We start from the raw sequence: 20609 nt of genomic DNA, 5'->3' as shown, positions 1-20609 counted from the left end.
TCCTCTTAGAGCAGTCCCACCAGGTTGAAATCAGAAGACTTATAATCGTTTTCTGTTATTTTCTTTCTTTGTTTAGGCTTATTTATAAAGCTGGAGCCTGGTAAAAGTTTGATATAAAAGAGCTTCTGGTGAATTCCTCACCATCCTGCCTAAGGTTCTCCCTCCTCCAGGAGAAGCTGTGGTCTCCACTCCACCCTTTCTGCCCACAGCCACATTCCCCACGGGAAGAAGCCTGCTAACACCAACCTGCCCCCAAAGTCCCCCGGATACCACTCCAGAAACTCAGTCTCCACTTCTGACCTTTTGACCCAGAAGCCCTTCCTGTGAAAGTCTCAGCAGTTCTTTGTGTCTCCTTAGGATAATTGTCCAGTTCTCCTGAAATTTCAGTGAGCTCCTTAAGGTTGTACCAGCCGGAGGTCTGCTCCATTGCAGACAGGAGAAAAAATTCTTATTAAAACTGTTACTGCAAACTTGGACATGCTAGAAAGGAGTAAATATCCAGTTGCATGTATGGGTGCATGTATGTCTCTGTGTGCACTGTAAATTATAAAGCTTTGTTGTATCTGAACAAACTAGTTGTTTTGGCTAGATTAGGAAACTAGCTCCTCTAGGAACAGATACCTCAAATCTGATGCCCGGGATTCCAGGCATTAAGCCACTGATCATTGTCAATATAACCTATGCTGTTGTGTCTTACCAACAGCACAGCTTATCGTCAGTGAAGGAACCTTGACAAGGCCAACAATGAATCGGGAGACTAATATTCCGGAAAACACAGAAAGTAGATTCTGCATCCAAATACAGACAGTAGATTCTTTGGTTTTCAGTTTTGGCCTTTCTTTACCCGTAGTAAAAGTTAGGTGGAATCACATGCAATCACCATTTTTGAAGGTCAGAATGGTTGAATATTGACAGTCTTCTTTGGCTCAACCTAATAAGTGAGGGACAGCTTTGTGATACCCTTGCCAGTCATCTTTCCACAGCCAAGAGATCAACTGGGAGACCTGCATTGCCAGAGCCGACTGACCCTAGGATAACCAAGCCCGAGGAAGACCCAAATCCTAGAAGCTGCTGCCCCCCTGCAGTCCCTGAGCTACAAGAAAGGCCACAGCAGAAGGCCCTGCAGACATAAGGCTGGCGGTGCCTGCCCTCTGGAATCTCTGGTAGAGTTTGCAGAAGTGCCCTGGAGGTGGCTGGGCCCGCAGCTCTGCAGCTCACACGTCTGGCAGCAGCCACCCTTTCTTCCCAGCCTTCCTTTTGTGTCCAATCCTGAAAGTACAGAGAAAGCGGGTACTTTTTGCAGCTTTATCCCACAGCTTGCTTTCCATGGAAACCAGGCGTGTTAAAAACATGAGGCTAACGGAGCGAGTCATCGCCGCTGTCTGGTTTCATGTACCTGGCAGAGAGGAAGTTTAGATGGTGAAGGTACTTTACTCTCATCCCTTGCGGTACTGGAACAGGCTTGCAAAGCTGCTCAAACCTGCCAGACCTTCCAGGCAAAAGAATCTAATGGAAAGAATGCCAGATGGCCAGTTTTTCCTCTTTCTAAGTTTGCTCATAGCTCTCTTTCTGTCCACTTTTACAGGTTTAGTTCTCACACTGGCTTGGTCGTGTCCAGGGTACGTTGCAGCACCTGAGTGAGACTCTCTGAATTAGATCAACTGAGGAAAAAGCTCAGTAGCTGTTAGCACAGGTTTTCCCCATAGCCAGTGAGTTAAAAATGGTCTCCCTGCTTTGCATACCTTGCAGCAGACTGTATTCTAGGCTTGACCAAGCCCTGGCATCTTTGCCTTCATCAGGTTGTATTTTGATAAATACGTAAGATCTTGGAAAAGGTGGCTGAACAGTCAGAAAGGAGGAGAAAGGTACGGTCAGCATTGTCACCAGCTGCACTCCAGCTCCACTGTGTAGCCCAATCAAGTGATTCCTCATTGCCCGTTTCCCCCTCTGTACAATGATGGCAAATAATATTTTGAGTGAAGATTAGGAGTTGGTGCCATTAGTGTTAAAATATCTTTGAACTATCAGTACAAACATAACCAGGCAGTGAATTTTTGCTCCTACCACCAGGTTTCTAAGTGTTTGAGAGGGACAACAGAAAGATAGTCGTGGCACAGAAATAACATTGTTGGAGGAATAAAAAATAATGTTAAAATAACATTAAGCTGTGTCTGTAATGGGAAGGTGAGATGAAACATAAAAAGAAGTCAAGAAAAAGCCTTTTGTCCTGTGTCAAAGAAGCCCATCTCTCCCATGTTCCTGTGTCTCCCACCCCATGACCTTCTCAGGACCCTGGATCTTCCCTCCATCCTGGGGAGTCGTGAGGCCCAATTATTGTTCTAACTAATAGCTGGCCATCATGGAGCCCTAGACAAACATATTTTTCAATGCCAAGCATATAATACTGTGTGGTGGAGACAAGTTTGGCATTGAAAACTATGTTTAAATCACTGAAAATAACTTAGGGATTTTATGGGTCAGAAAAGTAAATAAAATTTGTTTTGCTAGTTTCCCTGGTCCGGCACTACTATGATTAGTTCAGAGTTCCAGAATTGGCTTATTCCTCATCTCAATTGTGGATTTAAAATTAAATGTGGTAGTAAATGGGTCAATCTTATGTTTGCAATAAGTTTTTTTTTTTTTTTTGGTGTTCTTCGTTTTTTTGCTTAGATGAAGTTAAAATTGCCCAAACAAGATACCGTGAAAAGGTTTCATTTTCTTCCATTTCTGCCTTCTCAGACAGGTTCTTCTTGGCTACATCCATTCCCTGCCTCCGTGCCCCTGTCTCTAGCAGAACTTCTCAAACTCTTTATGAATCACCTTACCTTGTCCTTGGTTCCTGAGAGACAACCCTTGGAATTTCCTGAGTAGTTGAGGTATCTTTATTATCTAAAATCTCCAGACCACACCTGAGGATTTGTGCTAATGGGTGAGAGCTGGCCAAACCAGAAAGACCCCCTATCAGCTAACCTCAGGAGGCATGATTTAACCCATATTATATATATATATGCAGTGAGGCCTCAATCATGACTATGTAATGAAGCCAGTGAAGGTGCTGAGCATGGAGGCTACAAGAGCTTCATGGTTGGCAAACAGAGGGCGATACGGCCTCTGTGGGATATGGAAGCTGCATGTTGGGAACCCTCCCGAGCCTCACCCACACATCTTTTCCTTATGCTGATCCTGATTTGTATGCTTTTGCTATAATAAATGCGTAATCATAAGTATAGTACTTCCTGTGAGTTCTGTGAGTCATTCCAGCCAATTACCAAACCCAAAGGAGTAGTGGGAGCCAGCAGGTGAAAGTGAGGGAGGCCAGGGGAGGTCCCCAAGCTTGCAGCCAGCATCCTAAAGGGGTAGTGGGAAAAACTTGAATTTGTGGCCAGCAGATCAGAAGTAAGAGTGTCATGTGGACTACAAGTTTGCAGCTGCTGTCTGCCCATTTGGCAGCCTGAAGGACAGTGTCCTTTCAGCTCGTGAGCACTGACCTAGCTCGAGGTGGCTCGGGGCAGAGGGAGAGTGCCGCATGGGTGGCTGGTGTCAGAGATAATTGGGGAAGTAGAGATTTGAATAATCTTTACATTCGGGGATTAGATTTATGTCGATTTTTATCCACAAACTTTAACTCTCAAAAACCTTCGGTACTGTGATTTGAATCTTAGCTAATTGTCTAACAAGTTAATAAGAAACTAAAAAGTTCCCCCACTGATGTCTGAGCTCAAACTCTATTTTAATAAAACTTAAGCCCTGAAGGAAGATGAGGAATAGGAACAACTGGGGGTATTTTGCTTTGGGGGAGGGGGAAGGGTGGTCTGTTTCTTTTTCACACTGGGATTTCCTGTCTCCCTGTGAGTCCAGGGGGCACTGAGGTGTGAAGCAAGAGCGATGCCTTGTAGCCAGCTCCTGCAGAAGAAATCTCCTTCATCACTGGACTTAAGACCAGAATTTTCAAACTTGAATCTTGAAAAATTCCTATTTTATAAAGAATCATACCCTGATCAATAAATTGATAAAGTTTTAATAAGGCAAAACTTGATAGCAGTATGTCATCCATGTCCATTTTAAGATTAGAAAAAAAAACTGAAATAATAACATACATAAATGAGTGAGTGTGTGGGCTCGCGTGTGAATGCGTATGTGTGTCCATGCACCGGTCTTGTGCTTGCGGGTGATATTTGTGTTAGTGTGTATGTATGTGAGTGTCATGGATTGAATTATGTCCCCTGAAAGGTGTGTATCAACTTGGTTAGGCCATGATTCCCAGTATTCTGGGGTTGTCCTCCATTTTGTGGTTGTAATTTTATGTTAAAGAGGATTAGAGTGGGATGGTAACACCCTTACCAGGTCATCTCCCTGATCCAATGTACAGGGAGTTTCCCTGGGGTGTGGCCTGCACCGCCTTTTCTCTCTCAAGAGATAAAAGGAAAGGGAAGCAAGCCGAGAGTTGGGGACCTAATACCACCAAGAAAGCACCACCAGGAGCAGATCATGTCCTTTGGACGCAGGGTCCCTGCGCCTGAGAAGCTCCCCGACCAGGGGAAGACTGAGGTCAAGGACCTTCCTCCAGAGCCGACAGAGAGAGGAAGCCTCCCCCTGGAGCTGACCTGGAATTTGGACTTCTGGCCTACTTTACTGTGAAGAAATAAATTCTTTGTTAAAGTCATCCACTTGTGGTATTTCTGTTACAGCAGCACTAGATGACCAAGACAATGAGTATATGTGCTTGGGCCATGTGTGCATGTGTGTGCATTTGTGTGTCTCTGTAAGTGTGTGGCATCCATGTATTGGTGTATGCATCTGTGTGTTTGTGACTGTGTATGCACCTGCATGAATGTTGTGTATACTGGTGTATACAAGTGTGCATGTGCGTGTGTGTATGTAGGTGTGTATATTTCTGAGTATGTCCACATCTGTGTATGTGTGAATGTTTATGCTCAAATCCATGTATACGTGCGAGTGTGCACATGTGCACATGTGAGTGTGTGCGGATGCGAGTGTGCTGTGAGTATGCGTGCGTGGGGGATGCGTATGTGTGTTTGTGAATGTGTGTGTGTACTGAAAGAGTCAGGTAATTCGGGGCAGCAGTTGCCCAAGGTGGGGGAGGGGAGATGTGGTGCAATGGATTGCTTTTGTGTGGCCTTTCTCTCCACGGTCTTGTAACTCCCACCGAAGCAGTATGACAAAACCGACCAATCCCCTTGGTGGGCCACAATTACCTTATTTATACAGGTAATCGTGGCCCACCAAGGGGATTGGTCGGTTTTGTCATACTGCTAGGCTTAAAATGAGCCACCCCAGAGGTGGGAGGAGAGGATCTTACCACCACCAAGAAAGAAGAACCAGGAGTGGATGCTTTCTTTGGATCTGGGATCCCTGAGCTGAGAAGTTCCTAGAGGCAGGAGACCAGAAGAAAGAGCCATAACATCGAGTACAGCGAGAAGTGGTGGCAGAGAAACAGTGGTAGCAGAGGCAGGAGACAGCAAGAGACGGCACAGTGGGTTTCCCGGCCCATCAAACTAAAAAACCAAGCCCATTGTCATCGAGTCAATTCCAACTCATAGCGACCCTACAGGACAGAATAGAACTACACCATAGAGTTTCCAAGGAGCGCCTGGTGGGTTTGAACTCCCAACCTCTTGGTTAGCAGCCAGACTTTTAACCACTACACCACCAGGGCTTCTTTCTGGCCCACTGAGCGAGAAAAGTACGTGCCTTTGGACAGGAGGCTGGCTGGCAGAGTACAGTGCTTCAGGGTACGGGGTACTTAGTAGCAGAGCTAAAAACCTTTGTAACACTTCCCCAAGCAGGACAGAGGCTAAAGGACCAGAGAGAGGCATGCCAGCAGGCACTGCTGAGAAGAGGCTGTCCTGATGGAAGGACTGGATCCTGAGCATTCCTGAACCTGAGTTGTAACCCATTTTCCCTAATGAAGCTCATAATCTTGAGTATTGTCTGTGAGTTCTGTGTGGCCACTGCAGTGAAATTATCAAACCCAGCAGAGAATAGAGGGTTGTTAAAGATGGTGGACAGAGGAGGCATGTCTGACCTCCACCTCATAAGAATCAGCCTTGGGCTGTTGATCTTGGTCCTCCTTCCTCCTCGTGAAGTCAGAGTAGGTCAGAGGCCATCTCCAGCCATTCTTACCAGAGAAAAGTCCACAGTGCCAAAGAACCAGGTGAGCTCAGCCTACAACAGAGGGCACGGAGAGGGAGCAAGGCTTACTCTGGCACCTTTGCACCAAGGGACTCTGCACTAGAGCAGGGACAACATTGTGCTTTGCTGACGGGGTCACGAGGGCACAATGTCAATACTGTCATGGACAGGTGAGCTGCCCCTCCAAGGAGGCCACCTCTCTAGTGCTTCACTGCCCCACTAAAGGTCAGCGGAAAGGAAGGAACCTACCAATGGATTTTTTTTTTCAGCCTTTGTAGTCAGAAACCAGGACATAGCCCCAGAACCAGGCACTCCTGCTTCCAGGAGAGAAATTCACTATCAGACGGGTTTAGTGAGAAACTTTGGAGGCAGTCAAAGGGTGGGGTGCCAGTGTTTTGTCATCCTTCAGAAGGGTGACCACGGAGCCTTCTCCCCACCCCCCAGGGAAAGAGGAACTGGTGTTTCAGACGCTTATCATTCCAGCCTGGGTTTTATGGATTTTGGGAAACTCTTGTGAAATAAATATCTGGAGAATCCCGAGACGGAGGGTCTCCCCCTACCTAGTAAAAGGAGAGCCAAGGCTGGTTGGGGTGGGAGAAGGACGATGACAGGGAATATAGCAGGGAAATTGCCCTAAAAGGGAGAGAACTGAGAAGCAAGTGGTGGGGGTGGAGATGGGAGCCACCCGTGTGAGGGGTATTGTTCAAGAGCTTTTCCTGGAGACACTTGGGAGCTGAACCAACTAGGCAGCACCCCACTCCACCTGCTCCCAAGGCCTGGCAGCTGTTCCTCCCGTGGGCTGAAGAACACATGCCCACACAGGCCCTTGCCCCACTCCAGGCCCTCCTGTCAGCAAGGGCAATGCCCCATCATGGCTGTGGGCCTTAGCTCCATACACATCTGATTATCCTGCAGGGACACACACATACCACCCCCAGGACACCTGTGGCCCTGACGACAGGAGGCTGGGCACCCAACAGCAGCTGATAAAATCACTATCACCTGTGCTCAGAGGGCTCACGAGCTTAGCACCAGAGGAGGTTCCAAAGTTAGTGACACCCCTGTTCAGAGTTCTCAGGAAAGAAAGGTGCTCAGGATATCACAGCCAGGGTGAGAAGTCAGTCATCTAATATGCCGGTTAGAAGGAATTTGGCCTTACTTTGCAGCTGAAGCTGGGAAGCAGGATATGCCAATGGCACTAACTACCTATCCAATTGGTTTGAAGGCAGTCAGTTAACCTGTTGCCATGAAGTTGATTCTGACTCATGGGGACCCCGCGTGTGTCAGAGTAGAACTGTGCTCCACAAAGTTTTCAATGGCTGGTTTTTTGGAAGTAGATAGCCAGGCCTTTCTTCCTAGGTGCCTCTGGATGGACTCTTAACAGCCAACCTTTTGTTAGCAGCCAAGCATGTTAACTGCTGGCACTGCCCAGGGACTTGGTTCAAAGGTACTGCCTCTCAAGTTACTGTCTAAATTTGAGGAGAGGGAGTTGCAGGTATTGGTCTGGCCAGGGCCTATCAGCCCTACCCTGAGTGTACACACACACACACACACACACACACACACACATATCCCTTCAGGATTTGTTATTTCACCTCTCTGACCTTAGAAGCTCTGCTTCTCTGCCTTGTAGCATTTCACAGATAGGAATTCAGATCCAGCAGAGCAGTGGTTGGGCTCTGACATTTCTGGAAAGTATTCTCAAAGTTTAGCAGGTTCTTGTCCCTGTACTCTGCTGGCTGCCCTCCATCAGCCCTGATCATGCTCAGTAGCAGCACCTGGAGCCAGCACCGCTTATCAGCTGTTCCTGTCACCTGCCCTTTCCCCCCTTCCACCACCCCCAGCACAAGGTCCTGCCCTCCATGTGTTGTTCTTCACGAGGTGGGCACTTCACTCAGCCTGCCTACCCAGGGCCCCTCTTCTTTCAGCTCCCATGTCATGCCCCAGACCTGTCAAGACAGGCCTTTACCCATCTCAGCTAGTCCTCAGCCAGGCCTACACTTCGTGAGCTCAGCTTTTGCCATCCCCCAAGCTGCCTACGACACTTCCCGCCCGCAGCAAACATCAGAAAACCTTAGAAGCTGGGTGAAGCCAAACAGCCTGAGGCAAGAGCACAGCCAATTGATTTGCTGGTTTCAATAAGTGACCATGATTTTCCTTTCCAAAAGGCCCACTGTGGGCATTCAGGCTGTAGAATGAATCTCAGGAAGGTCCCTCCCAGCAGGAATCAGGGAAAGACAGGCTTATCTGAGAGCAGAGAGACTAGCTCTGGGGCAGGTGGTGAGACACGGACAGAAGGCTGGACAGCCTCAAGACCAGAATAACAGGCCCATTGATCTGGGACTCTATCCCATGGGTAGTGTTACAAGACAACCCATACATGCAGCCCGTGACACACAAAGTCTTACGTATCTCTCTCAAGTTGTTTCTCAAGACCCCACTATAGGGGTGGCATCTTACAGATCTCAAGTTGTTTTTCAGGACCCCACCATAGGAGTGGCATCCTGCATATCTCACGTGTAAGTTGTTTTTCAGGACTCTATCATAGGGGGTGGTGTTACAAGATAACCCACATCCTGGACTCTGAGGCATGAAGTTCCACATATCTTCCCTACAAGCTGTTTTCCAAAGAATCAGCCGATCCCTGGGGCATGCATAGTGAGAATGGGTGTGGCCTTACAGTCTTTTCAAGTGGCCACCGAGACTGCGCAGTGGTGACCTAACATTGTCCAAACTGACTCCACCTTGGATTCCAGATGGGCACGCACCTAATTTCTTAACCCCTCTATTTCTTCAGAAAGCCCCAGCTTTTTCCCCAGAAAGCAATGAATAAAACATGAGATCCTTCCCGCCTAAAACCCCTTATAAACTCCAGGAAAACCTCCATTCAGAGAGAGACTGGAGGCTAGCAGAAGCCCCTCTCCGTCCCTCCCTCATGAGCCTCTGCTTTCTTTCTGTCACTAATAAACCTTTGTTCGTGTGGAAACTCTGAGCCTCTCTTGGTCATTCGTGGTCAGTAGAAGGCAAGAACCTAGGCAGGACTTGGTCCCAAGCTGGGAAGGCTTGCCCTGCAACACTGGCATACTCCTAGAAAGGTGCTCTGTGGCGAAGGGCCCAGGAGGACAAGATCAAATCAAAGATGTTTGGTTTGGCTCATGCAATTTTTTTTTTTAATTAAATGGAACATTTAAAAATTAGAAAATTTCACATTAAATCTGGATTTGTGGCTGGCTGTTCTTGAAAAAAGGAGACCTGGTGGTGCAGTGATTAAGCACTCAGCTGCTAACCAAAAGGTCAATGGTTCAAACCCACCAGCTGCTCCACAGGAGAAAAGATGTAGCAGTCTACTTCCGTAAAGATTTACAACCTTGGAAACCCTGTGGGGCAGTTCTACTTTGTCCTATAGTGTCGCCATGAGTCGGAATCGACTCGACAGCCACTGGTTTTAACTGGCTCCTTGAAAAATTAGAAGAGTTGGCACACTGAGCCAGCCTTCCCTCATGGCAACTCCTGCGTAGAGCAAGCCAGGACTACCCCCTCTGAGGGTCTCCAGGCTTGCCTGCCACTTCTGCTGTGCACAACCCCTCTCATCCAACACCAACCTAGCCTCTAATCCCTAGCTCAGAAGAATATCAAGAATATCAAGACACCAAGCTTCCCCTGAGGGCAGGTCCAGCCTTGGCAGGGCTGATAGGGAAACAACCAGTCTGGGAGCCTTTTCAGGGCTAAGTCTTCAGGAGGGACTTGAGTTCACAGTGGCCTAGTCAGGAATGGCATCTAGGAAGACCATTAGGGAAATTCCTAATCCAGAAAGGCCAGATGGTGGTGGAAATCCCACCATCAAAGCAGGAAGCCAGCAGGCCCACATCAGGGGACGCTCTACCCATGCCCAGAATGATCTGAGAGGGGCTTCCAGGACCACCCAAGATAAGGAGGACTTGGTAAGATTTCTGGAAATGTGAATAATTTTCCTGTTTCTCCTTAGTGATTAACAGTAAATATGTTTAAACAAAAGTCCTGTAAGCTTGTTTGGGGAACAGCAAGGGAGGCAGACAGGCTGGGGAGACTAAGTTCTACTCCATAGTCAGTTTTATAAGGGAAGAAAAATCCAGAAGATAGAGAAGTGGGAGCAAGATTAGTTCTGGGGACCTGCTTGTTGTTGTTAGGTGCCATCAAGTCGGTTCTGACTCACAGCGACCCTATGCACAATAGAACGAAACACTGCCTGGTCCTGCATCATCCTTACAATCGTTATTCTGCTTGAGCTCATTGTTGCAGCCACTGTGTCAATCCACCTCATTGAGGGTCTTCCTCTTTTCCACTGACCCTGTACTCTGCTAAGCATGATGTCCTTCTCCAGGGACTGATCCCTCCTGAAAACGTGTCCAAACTATATAAGACGCAGTCTCGCCATCCTTGCCTCTAAGGAGCATTCTGGCCGCGCTTCTTCCAAGACAGATTTGTTCGTTCTTTTGGCAGTCCATATGGTATATTCACTATTCTTCGCCAACATTACAATTCGAAGGAGTCAGCTCTTCTTCGGTCTTATTCATTGTCCAGCTTTCACATGCATATGATGCAATTGAAAATACCATGGCTTGGGTCAGGCGCACCTTAGTCTTCAGGGTGACATCTTTGCTCTTCAACACTTTGAAGAGGCCCTTTGCAGCAGAGTTACCCGATGCAGTGCGTCTTTTGATTTCTTGACTGCTGCTTCCATGGCTGTTGATTGTGGATCCAAGTAAAATGAAATCCTTGACAACTTCAATCTTTTCTCCGTTTATCATGATGTTGCTCATTGGTCCAGTTGTGAGGGTTTTTGTTTTCTTTATGTTGAGGTGCAATCTATACTGAAGGCTGTGGTCTTTGATCTTCATTAAAAGTGCTTCAAGTCCTCTTCACTTTCAGCAAGCAAGGTTGTGTCATCTGCATAATGCAGGTTGTTAATGAGTCTTCCTCCAATCTTGATGCCCCGTTCTTCTTCATATAGTCCAGCTTCTCGTGTTATTTGTTCAGCATACAGATTAAATAGGTATGGTGAAAGAATACAACCTGGTGCACACCCTTCCTGACTTTAAACCAATCACTATCCCCTTGTTCTGACCGAGCAACTGCCTCTTGATCTATGTAAAGGTTCCCCGTGAGCACAATTAAGTGTTCTGGAATTCCCGTTCTTCGCAATGTTATCCATAGTTTATTATGATCCACACAGTCGAATGCCTTTGCATAGTCAATAAAACACAGGTAAACATCCTTCCGGTATTCTCTGCTTTCAGCCAGGATCCATCTGACATCCGCAATGATATCCCCGGTTCCACGCCCTTTTCTGAAACCGGCCTGAATTTCTGGCAGTTCCTTGTGGATATACTATTGCAGCCATTTTTGAATGATCTTCAGCAAAATTTTGCTTGCGTGTGATATTAATGATATTATTCTATAATTTCCACATTCGGTTGGATCAACTTTCTTGGGAATAGGCATGAATATGGATCTCTTCCAGTCAGTTGGCCAGGAAGCTGTCTTCCATATTTCTTGGCACAGACCAGTGAGCACCTCCAGCGCTGCATTTGTTTGTTGAAACATCTCAGTTGGTAATTACATCAATTCCTGGAGCCTTGTTTTTCGCCAGTGCCTTCAGAGCAGCTTGGACTTCTTCCTTCAATACCATCGTTTCCTGATCATATCCCACCTCTTGAAATGGTTGAATATCAACTAATTTTTTTTGGTATAATGACTCTGTGTATTCTTTCCATCTTCTTTTGATGCTTCCTGCGTCATTTAGTATTTTTCCCATGGAATCCTTCACTATTGCAACTCGAGGCTTGAATTTTTTCTTCAGTTCTTTCAGCTTGAGAAACGCTGAGCATGTTCTTCTTTTTGGTTTTCCATCTCCAGCTCTTTGCACATGTCATTATAATACTTTACTTTGTCTTCTCAAGAGGCCCTTTGAAATCTTCTGCTCAGTTTTTTCGTTTTGAATAATTTTTATTGTGCTTTAAGTGAAAGTTTACAAATCAAGTCAGTCTGACACATATAAGCTTATATACACCTTACTCCATACTCCCACTTACTCGCCCCAATGAGTCAGCCCGCTCCCTCCTTCTAGTCTCTCCTTTCGTGACGGTTTTGTCAGTTTCTAACCCACTCTACCCTCTCATCTCCCCTCCAGACAGGAGATGCCAATACAGTCTCAAGTGTCCACCTGATACAAGTAGCTCACTCTTCATCAGCATCTCTCTCCAACCCATTGTCCAGTCCCTTCCATGTCTTATGGGTTGTCTTTGGGAATGGTTCCTGTCCTGGGCCAACAGAAGGTTTGGGGACCATGACTGTCGGGATTCTTCTAGTCTCAGTCAGACCATTAAGTCTGGTCTTTTTATGAGAATTTGGAGTCTGCATCCCACTGTTCTCCTGCTCCCTCAGGGGTTCTCTGTTGTGCTCCCTGTCAGGGCAGTCATCGGTTGTGGCCGGGCACCATCTAGTTCTTCTGGTCTCAGGATGATGTAAGTCTCTGGTTCATGTGGCCCTTTCTGTCTCTTGGGCTCATACTTATCATGTGACCTTGGTGTTCTTCATTCTCCTTTGATCCAGGTGGGTTGAGACCAATTGATGCATCGTAGATGGCCGCTTGTTAACATTTAAGACCCCAGATGCCACACTTCAAAGTGGGATGCAGAATGTTTTCATAATAGAATTATTTTGTCAATTGACTTAGAAGTCCCCTTAAGCCATGATCCCCAAACCCCCGCCCTTGCTCCGCTGACCTTTGAAGCATTCAGTTTATCCCGGAAACTTCTTTGCTTTTGGTCCAGTCCAGTTGAGCTGACCTTCCATGTATTGAGTATTGTCCTTCCCTTCACCTAAAGTAGTTCTTATCTATTAACTAATCAGTAAATAACCCTCTCCCACCCTCCCTCCCTCTCCCCCTCCTAACCACAAAAGAATGTGTTCTTCTCAGTTTATACTATTTCTCAAGATCTTATAGTAGTGGTCTTATACAATATTTGTCCTTTTACCTCTGACTAATTTCACTCAGCATAATGCCTTTCAGGTTCCTCCATGTTATGAAATGTTTCACAGATTCATCACTGTTCTTTATCGATGCGTAGTATTCCATTGTGTGAATGTACCACAATTTATTTAACCATTCATCTGCTGATGGACACTTTAGTTGCTTCCAGCTTTTTACTATTGTAAACTGTGCTGCAATAAACATGGGTGTGCATATATCTGTTCGGGTAAAGGCCCTTATTTCTCTAGGGTATATTCCGAGGAGTGGGATTTCTGGGTTGTATGGTAGTTCTATTTCTAACTTTTTAAGAAAACGTCAGATAGATTTCCCAAGTTGTTGTACTATTTTACGTTTCCACCAGGAGTGTATAAGAGTTCCAATCTCTCCGCAGCCTCTCCAACATTTATTATTTTGTGTTTTTTGGATTCATGCCAGCCTTGTTGGAGTGAGATGGAATCTCATCGTAGTTTTAATTTGCATTTCTCTAATGGCTAATGATCGAGAGCATTTTCTCATGTATCTGTTAGCTGCCTGAATACCTTCTTTAGTGAAGTGCGTGTTCATATCCTTTGCCAACTTCTTGATTGGGTTGTTTGTCTTTTTGTGGTTGAGTTTTAACAGAATCATATAGATTTGAGAGATCAGGCGCTGGTTGGAGATGTCATAGCTGAAAATTTTTTCCCAATCTGTAGGAGGTCTTTTTACTCATTTGGTGAAGTCTGTAGATGAGCATAGGTGTTTGATTTTTAGGAGCTCCCAGTTATCTGGTTTCTCTTCGTCATTTTTGGTAATGTTTTGTATTCTGTTTATGCCTTGTATTAGGGCTCCTAAAGTTGTCCCTATTTTTTCTTCCATGATCTTTATCGTTTTGGTCTTTATGTTTAGGTCTTTGATCCACTTGGAGTTAGTTTTTGTGCATGGTGTGAGGTATGGGTCCTGTTTCATTTTTTTGCAAATGGATATCCAGTTATGCCAGCACCATTTGTTAAAAAGACTATCTTTTCCCCAATTAACTGACACTGGGCCTTTGTCAAATATCAGCTGCTCATGTGTGGATGGTTTTATATCTCGGTTCTCAATTCTGTTCCGTTGGTCTATGTGTCTGTTGTTGTACCAGTACAAGGCTGTTTTGACTATTGTGGCTGTATAATAGGTTCTAAAATCAGGTAGAGTGAAGCCTCCCACTTCTTCTTTTTCAGTAATGCTTTACTTATCCGGGGCATCTTTCCCTCTCATATGCAGTTGGTGATTTGTTTCTCCATCACATTAAAAAACGTCATTGGAATTTGGATCGAAGTGCATTGTATGTATAGACAGCTTTTGGTAGAATAGACATTTTTACTATGTTAAGTCTTCCTATCTATGAGCAAGGTATGTTTTTCTACTTATGCAGGTCCTTTTTAGTTTCTTGCAGTAGTACTCTGTAGTTTTCTTTGTATAGGTCTTTTACATCTTTGGTAAGATTTATTCCTAAGTATTTTATCTTCTTGGGGGCTACTGTGAATGGTATTGATTTCGTGATTTCCTCTTTGATGTTCTTTTTGTTGATGTAGAGGAATCCAAGTGATTTTTGTATATTTATCTTACAACCTGAGACTCTGCCAAAGTCTTCTATTAGTTTCAGTAGTTTTCTGGAGGATTCCTTAGGGTTTTCTGTGTATAAGATCATGTCATCTGCAAATAGAGATAATTTTACTTCTTCCTTACCAATCCGGATGCCCTTTATTTCTTTGTCTAGCCTAACTCCTCTGGCTAGGACCTCTAGCACAATGTTGAATAAGAGCGGTGATAAAGGGCATCCTTGTCTGGTTCCTGTTCTCAAGGGAAATGCTTTCAGGCTCTCTCCATTTAGAGTGATATTGGCTGCTGGCTTTGTATAGATGCCCTTTATTATGTTGAGGAATTTTCCTCCAATTCCTATTTTGGTGAGAGTTTTTATCAGAATGGGTGTTGGACTTTGTCAAATGCCTTTTCTGCATCAATTCATAAGATCATGTGGTTTTTGTCTTTTGTTTTATTTATATGGTGGATTACATTAATGGTTTTTCTAATATTAAACCAGCTTTGCATACCTGGTATAAATCCCACTTGGTCGTGGTGGATTATTTTTTTGATATGTTGTTGAATTCTATTGACCAGAATTTTGTTGAGGATTTTTGCATCTATGTTCATTAGCGACATAGGTCTGTAATTTTCTTTTTTTGTGATGTCTTTACCTGGCTTTGGTATCAGGGATATGGTGGCTTCATAGAATGAGTTAGGTAGCATTCCATCCTGTTCTATGCTTTGAAATACCTTTAGTAGTTGTGGCGTTAACTCTTCTCTGAAAGTTTGGTACAACTCTGCAGTGAAGCCATCCGGGCCAGGGCTTTTTTTTGTTGGGAGTTTTTTAATTGCCTTTTCTATCTCTTTTTTTGTTATGGGTCTATTTAGTTGTTCTACTTCTGATTGTGTTACTTTAGGTAGGTAGTGTTTTTCTGGGAATTCATCCATTTCTTCTAGGTTTGAAAATTTGTTAGAGTACAATTTTTCGTAATAATCTGATACGATTCTTTTAATTTCAGTTGGGTCTGTTGTGATGTGGCCCATCTCGTTTCTTATTCGGGTTATTTGTTTCCTTTCCTGTATTTCTTTAGTCAGTCTAGCCAATGGTTTATCAATTTTGTTAATTTTTTCAAAGAACCAGCTTTTGGCTTTGTTAATTCTTTCCTGTTCTCTAATTAATTTAGTTCAGCTCTAATTTTTATTATTTGTTTTCTTCTGGTGCCTGATGGATTCTTTTGTTGCTCAGTTTCTATTTGTTCAAGTTGTAGGGACAGTTCTCTGATTTTGGCTCTTTCTTCTTTTTGTATGTGTGCATTTATTGATATAAATTGGCCTCTGAGCACTGCTTTTGCTGTGTCCCAGAGGTTTTGATAGGAAGTGTTTTCATTCTCACTGCATTCTATGAATTTCTTTATTCCCTCCTTAATTTCTTCTATAACCCAGTCTTTTTTCAGGAGGGTATTGTTCAGTTTCCAAGTATTTGATTTCTTTTCCCTGATTTTTCTGTTATTGATTTCCACTTTTATGGCCTTGTGGTCTGAGAAGATGCTTTGTAATATTTCGATGTTTTGGATTCTGCAAAGGTTTGTTTTATGACCTAATATGTAGTCTATTCTAGAGAATGTTCCATGTGCGCTACAAAAAAAAGTATACTTTGCAGCTGTTGGGTGGAGTGTTCTGTATAAGTCTATGAGGTCAAGTGGGTTGACTGTAGCAATTAGGTCTTCCGTGTCTCTATTGAGTTTCTTATTGGAAGTCCTGTTCTTCTCCGAAAGTGGTGTGTTGAAGCCTCCTACTATAATTGCGGAGGTGTTTATCTCACTTTTCAGTTCTGTTAAAGTTTGTTTTATGTATCTTGCAGCCCTGTCATTGGGTGCATAAATATTTAATATGGTTATATCTTCCTGATCAATTGTCCCTTTAATCATTATGTAGTGTCCTTCTTTATTCTTTGTGGTGGATTTAACTTTAAAGTCTATTTTGTCAGAAATTAATATTGCTACTCCTGCTATTTTTTTGCTTGTTGTTTGCTCAATAAATTTTTTTTTCCATCCTTTGAGTGTTAGTTTGTTTGTGTCTCTAAGTCTAAGGTGTGTCTCTTGTAGGCAGCATATAGATGAATCGTGTTTCTTTAACCAGTCTGAGACTCTCTGTCTCTTTATTGGTGCACTTAGTCCATTTACATTCAGCCTAATTATAGATAAGTATGTGTTTAGTGCTGTCATTTTGATGCCTTTTTGCGTGTGTCGTTGGCAATTTCATTTTTCCACTTACTTTTTTGTGCTGAGATGTTTTTCTTTGTAAATTGTGTGTTCCTCGTTTTCATAGTAGTTGAATTTATGTTTGCTGAGTCATTTTGTTTTTCTTGGTTTTTATTTTGAGTTATGGAATTGTTATACCTCTTTGTGGTTACCGTAATATTTACCCCTATTTTTCTAAGTAAAAACCTAACTTGTATTGCCCTATATTGCCTTGTTTCCCTCTCTATATGGCAGTTCTGTGCCTCCTGTATTTAGTCCATCTTTTTGATTATTGTGATCTTTTACCTATGGACTTCAATGATTCCCTGTTTTGAGTGTTTTTTTCTTTTTAAAATTAATCTTAATTTGTTTTTGTGATTTCCCCGTTTGAGTTGATATCAGGATGTTCTGTTCTGTGACCTTGTGTTGTGCTGGTATTTGATATTACTGATTTTCTGACCAATTTCCTTTAGTATTTCTTGTAGCTTTGGTTTGGTTTTTGTAAATTCTCTAAGCTTTTGTTTATCTGTAAATGTTTTAATTTCACCTTCATATTTGAGAGAGAGTTTTGCTGGATTTTTCTCCTTCAGTGCTCTATATATGCCATCCCACTGCCTTCTTCACTGCATGGTTTCTGCTGAGTAGCCTGAACTTATTCTTATTGATTCTCCTTTGTAGGAGACCTTTCTTTTATCCCTGGCTGCTTTTAAAATTTTCTCTTTATCTGTGGTTTTGGCAGGTTTGATGATAATATGTCTTGGTGATTTTCTTTTTGGATCAATCTTATATGGGGTTCGGTGAGCATCTTGGATAGATATCCTTTCATCTTTCATGATGTCAGGGAAGTTTTCTGCCAACAGATCTTCAACTATTCTGTCTGTATTTTCTGTTATCCCTCCCTGTTCTGGAACTCCAATTACACACAAGTTATTCTTCATGATAGAGTCCCACATGATTCTTAGGGTTTCTTCATTTTTTTTAATTCTTTTATCTGATTTTTTTTCCAACTATATTGGTGTCAATTGCCTTATCCTCCAGCTCCCCCACCCTGCATTCCAATTGCTCAATTCTGCTCCTCTGACTTCCTATTGGGTTGGCTAATTCTGTAATTTTACTGTTAATCTTTTGGATTTCTGAATGCTGTCTCTCTATGGATTCTTGCAACTTATTAAGTTTTCCACTATGTTCTTGAATAATCTTTTTGATTTCTTCAACTGTTTTATCGGTGTGTTCCTTGGCTTTTTCTGTAGATTGCCTTATTTCATTTCTGAGGTCATCCCTGATGTCTTGAAGCATTCTGTAAATTAGTTTTTTATATTCTGCATCTGGCAATTCCAGGATTGTATCTTCATTTGAGAAAGATTTTGATTCTTTAATTTGGGGAGTTGTGGAAGCAATCATGGTCTGCTTCTTTATGTGGTTTGATATCAACTGCTGCCTCCGAGCCATCTATAAGATATTGTAATGATTTATTTTATATTTGCTCACTGAGTCTTATCTTTTTTGTTTTCTTTCAATATACGTAGATGGGCTACGAGATTGCGCTGTCTTGATTGTTGTAGCCCTTGAATCACTTATGTTCTATTACTAGCTGGTTTGGGCTGTTACCAGATATATAAGCCTAAGAGGCCATTAACTATCCTTGAGTAGAATCTGATTTTGGGTCACCAAGTGTGCGGTGCAGACTGTCACCTATCCACCTAGAGGAGTAGTGGTGATAGTTGTGTGCACCAGATTCTAGTAGCAGCAGGGGGTCACACTCCAGGGGGGGCAGAGTGCTGACTGGCTTCCCCCAAGTGCCAGTGAGGTAGGTGTGTCTCCATTCCTAAAGCACTTTGGTGGGTGGGCTCTGCAGCTGTACCTTAGGCACCCAATGTAGGTACCTCTACAGATTGGTAGGTGTCACCATCCTCAGACCCCTAAGGCACGAGGCTAGGTGGTCTGGGGGGAGCTTCAGCCCTCAGTTCCCTGTTGTGGGTCAGTGAGGGCTCTGTTTAATATGCAGAGATATCAGACCTGGGAAACTTGTCTTTCCAATAATCCACTAAAACAATTACAGTCAGATCCCTACCAGAATTGCCTTTGCATTATAATAGCCACCTTGTTCCCTGTAAGGATGAAAGCCCAAGACTGTGGATCTCGTATGCTTGGCTGGATCTGGTTCTGTATTTTTAGTCCAATTTCGGGAAGTCAGGGAAGGATTTTTGGTCCCTGGGTTTTTTGTAGCTGCTTCTCTCAGGCCAGGAGAATGGGTTAGGAAAAGACAAAAAAAAAAAAAAAACACAGAGCTCTTCACTTTCTGGCTCAGGAAATTCCAATGTTAATGAAGCCGCCTGGGAAGGGGAGGGGAGGGATCAGATAGATAGGAGAGAGTAGCACCCTGGAATATAGACAAAGTTACTTATCTTGCTTGGTGATGACTGTTTTACCTGAGATTCCCGAGGGGTGTGTAGCCTGTGTGCGTTGGCTGGGTCAAGATTGCCACCGAGGGTCAGGCCCACGTCCTGTGCTTGTGCTGTCTCAGAAGCCATGGTCAGTTCCTCCGCTCCCAGGCCAAAGCCCAGCACCAAGGTTCTCCGGCTGGGACGCCACACTCCAAGCTCCAAAATCAGTTGCTGCCTCCCGGTGACTTCTCCTCCTGTCAGCCGCATCGCTGCGCTGCCTGCGTGCACTGGCTGGGCTTCCCCCGAGGTCATTTCTGGGGGCTAGGGCTGTGTCCTGTGTTTGCACCATCTCAGGATGCCGTGCTCAGCTCCCCTGCGCCCAGTCCAAAGCCCAGCGCCAAGGTTTTCTGACTGGGATGCGGGCTCCAGGCTCCGAAAACAGTCGCTGCTTCCCCGTGTTTGCTCATTCTCAGTCTCTGTCACTCAGGTCAACTCTTTAGATCTGTGTTTGATGGTCAAAGTTCATAGATTGTCATGTATGTGATCCATTCACTTGTTTTTCCGAGTCTTTGTTGCAAGAGGGATCCAAGGTAGCTTCTACCTAGTCAGCCACCTTGGCCTCCCAACCTTCTGTTCAGTTCTTTTACTTCATCAATTCTTCCTTTTGCTTTAGCTGCTCGATGCTCAAGAGCAAGTTTCAGAGTCTCCTCTGACATCCATCTTGGTCTTTTCTTTCCTTTCTTTTCAGTGACTTCTTGCTTTCTTCATGGATGATGTCCTTGATGTCATTCAACAACTCATCCAGTCTTCAGTCACTAGTGTTCAATGTGTCAAATCTATTCTTGAGATGGTCTCTAAATTCAGGTGGGATATACTCAAGGTCATATTTTGGCTCTCATGGACTTGCTCTGATTTTCTTCAGTTTCAGCTTGAACTTGTATATGAGCAATTGATGGTCTGTTCCACAGTCGGCCCCGGCCTTGTTCTGACTGATATTGAGCTTTTCCATCGTTTCTTTCCACAGATGTAGTCAATTTGATTTCTGTGTGTTCCATCTGGTGAGGTCCATGTGTATAGTCGCCATTTATGTTGGTGAAAGAAGGTATTTGCAATGAAGAAGTCGTCGGTCTTGCAAAATTCTGTCGTTCAATCTCTGGCTTTGTCACCAAGGCCATATTTTCCAACTACTAATCCTTCTTCCTTTCCAACTTTCACATTCCAATTGCCAGTAATTATCAATGCATCTTGATTGCATGTTTGATCAATTTCAGACTG

At 44.0% G+C, this 20609-nt stretch overlaps 1 protein-coding gene across 2 annotated transcripts in view; it reads left to right on the top strand.

Annotated features, from left to right (window-relative positions):
* The window catches only part of THEM4 (thioesterase superfamily member 4), a 64647-nt gene extending 61470 nt beyond the window's left edge, over window positions 1–3177 (top strand). For both annotated transcript variants that reach the window (XM_010589426.3, XM_010589425.3), the window contains one exon: window positions 77–3177. In XM_010589426.3, the coding sequence (XP_010587728.1) occupies window positions 77–117 (41 nt within the window). In that variant the 3' untranslated portion in view covers window positions 118–3177. The remainder of the gene's footprint in view (window positions 1–76) is intronic.
* The last annotated feature ends 17432 nt before the right edge of the window (window positions 3178–20609 follow it).

The sequence above is a fragment of the Loxodonta africana genome, chromosome 3 (genome assembly GCF_030014295.1).
Source record: "Loxodonta africana isolate mLoxAfr1 chromosome 3, mLoxAfr1.hap2, whole genome shotgun sequence".
In the NCBI taxonomy this organism is placed as follows: Eukaryota; Metazoa; Chordata; class Mammalia; order Proboscidea; family Elephantidae; genus Loxodonta; species Loxodonta africana.
Note: the sequence above shows the minus strand (reverse complement) of the source record. Positions and strands in the feature narration are given on the sequence as shown.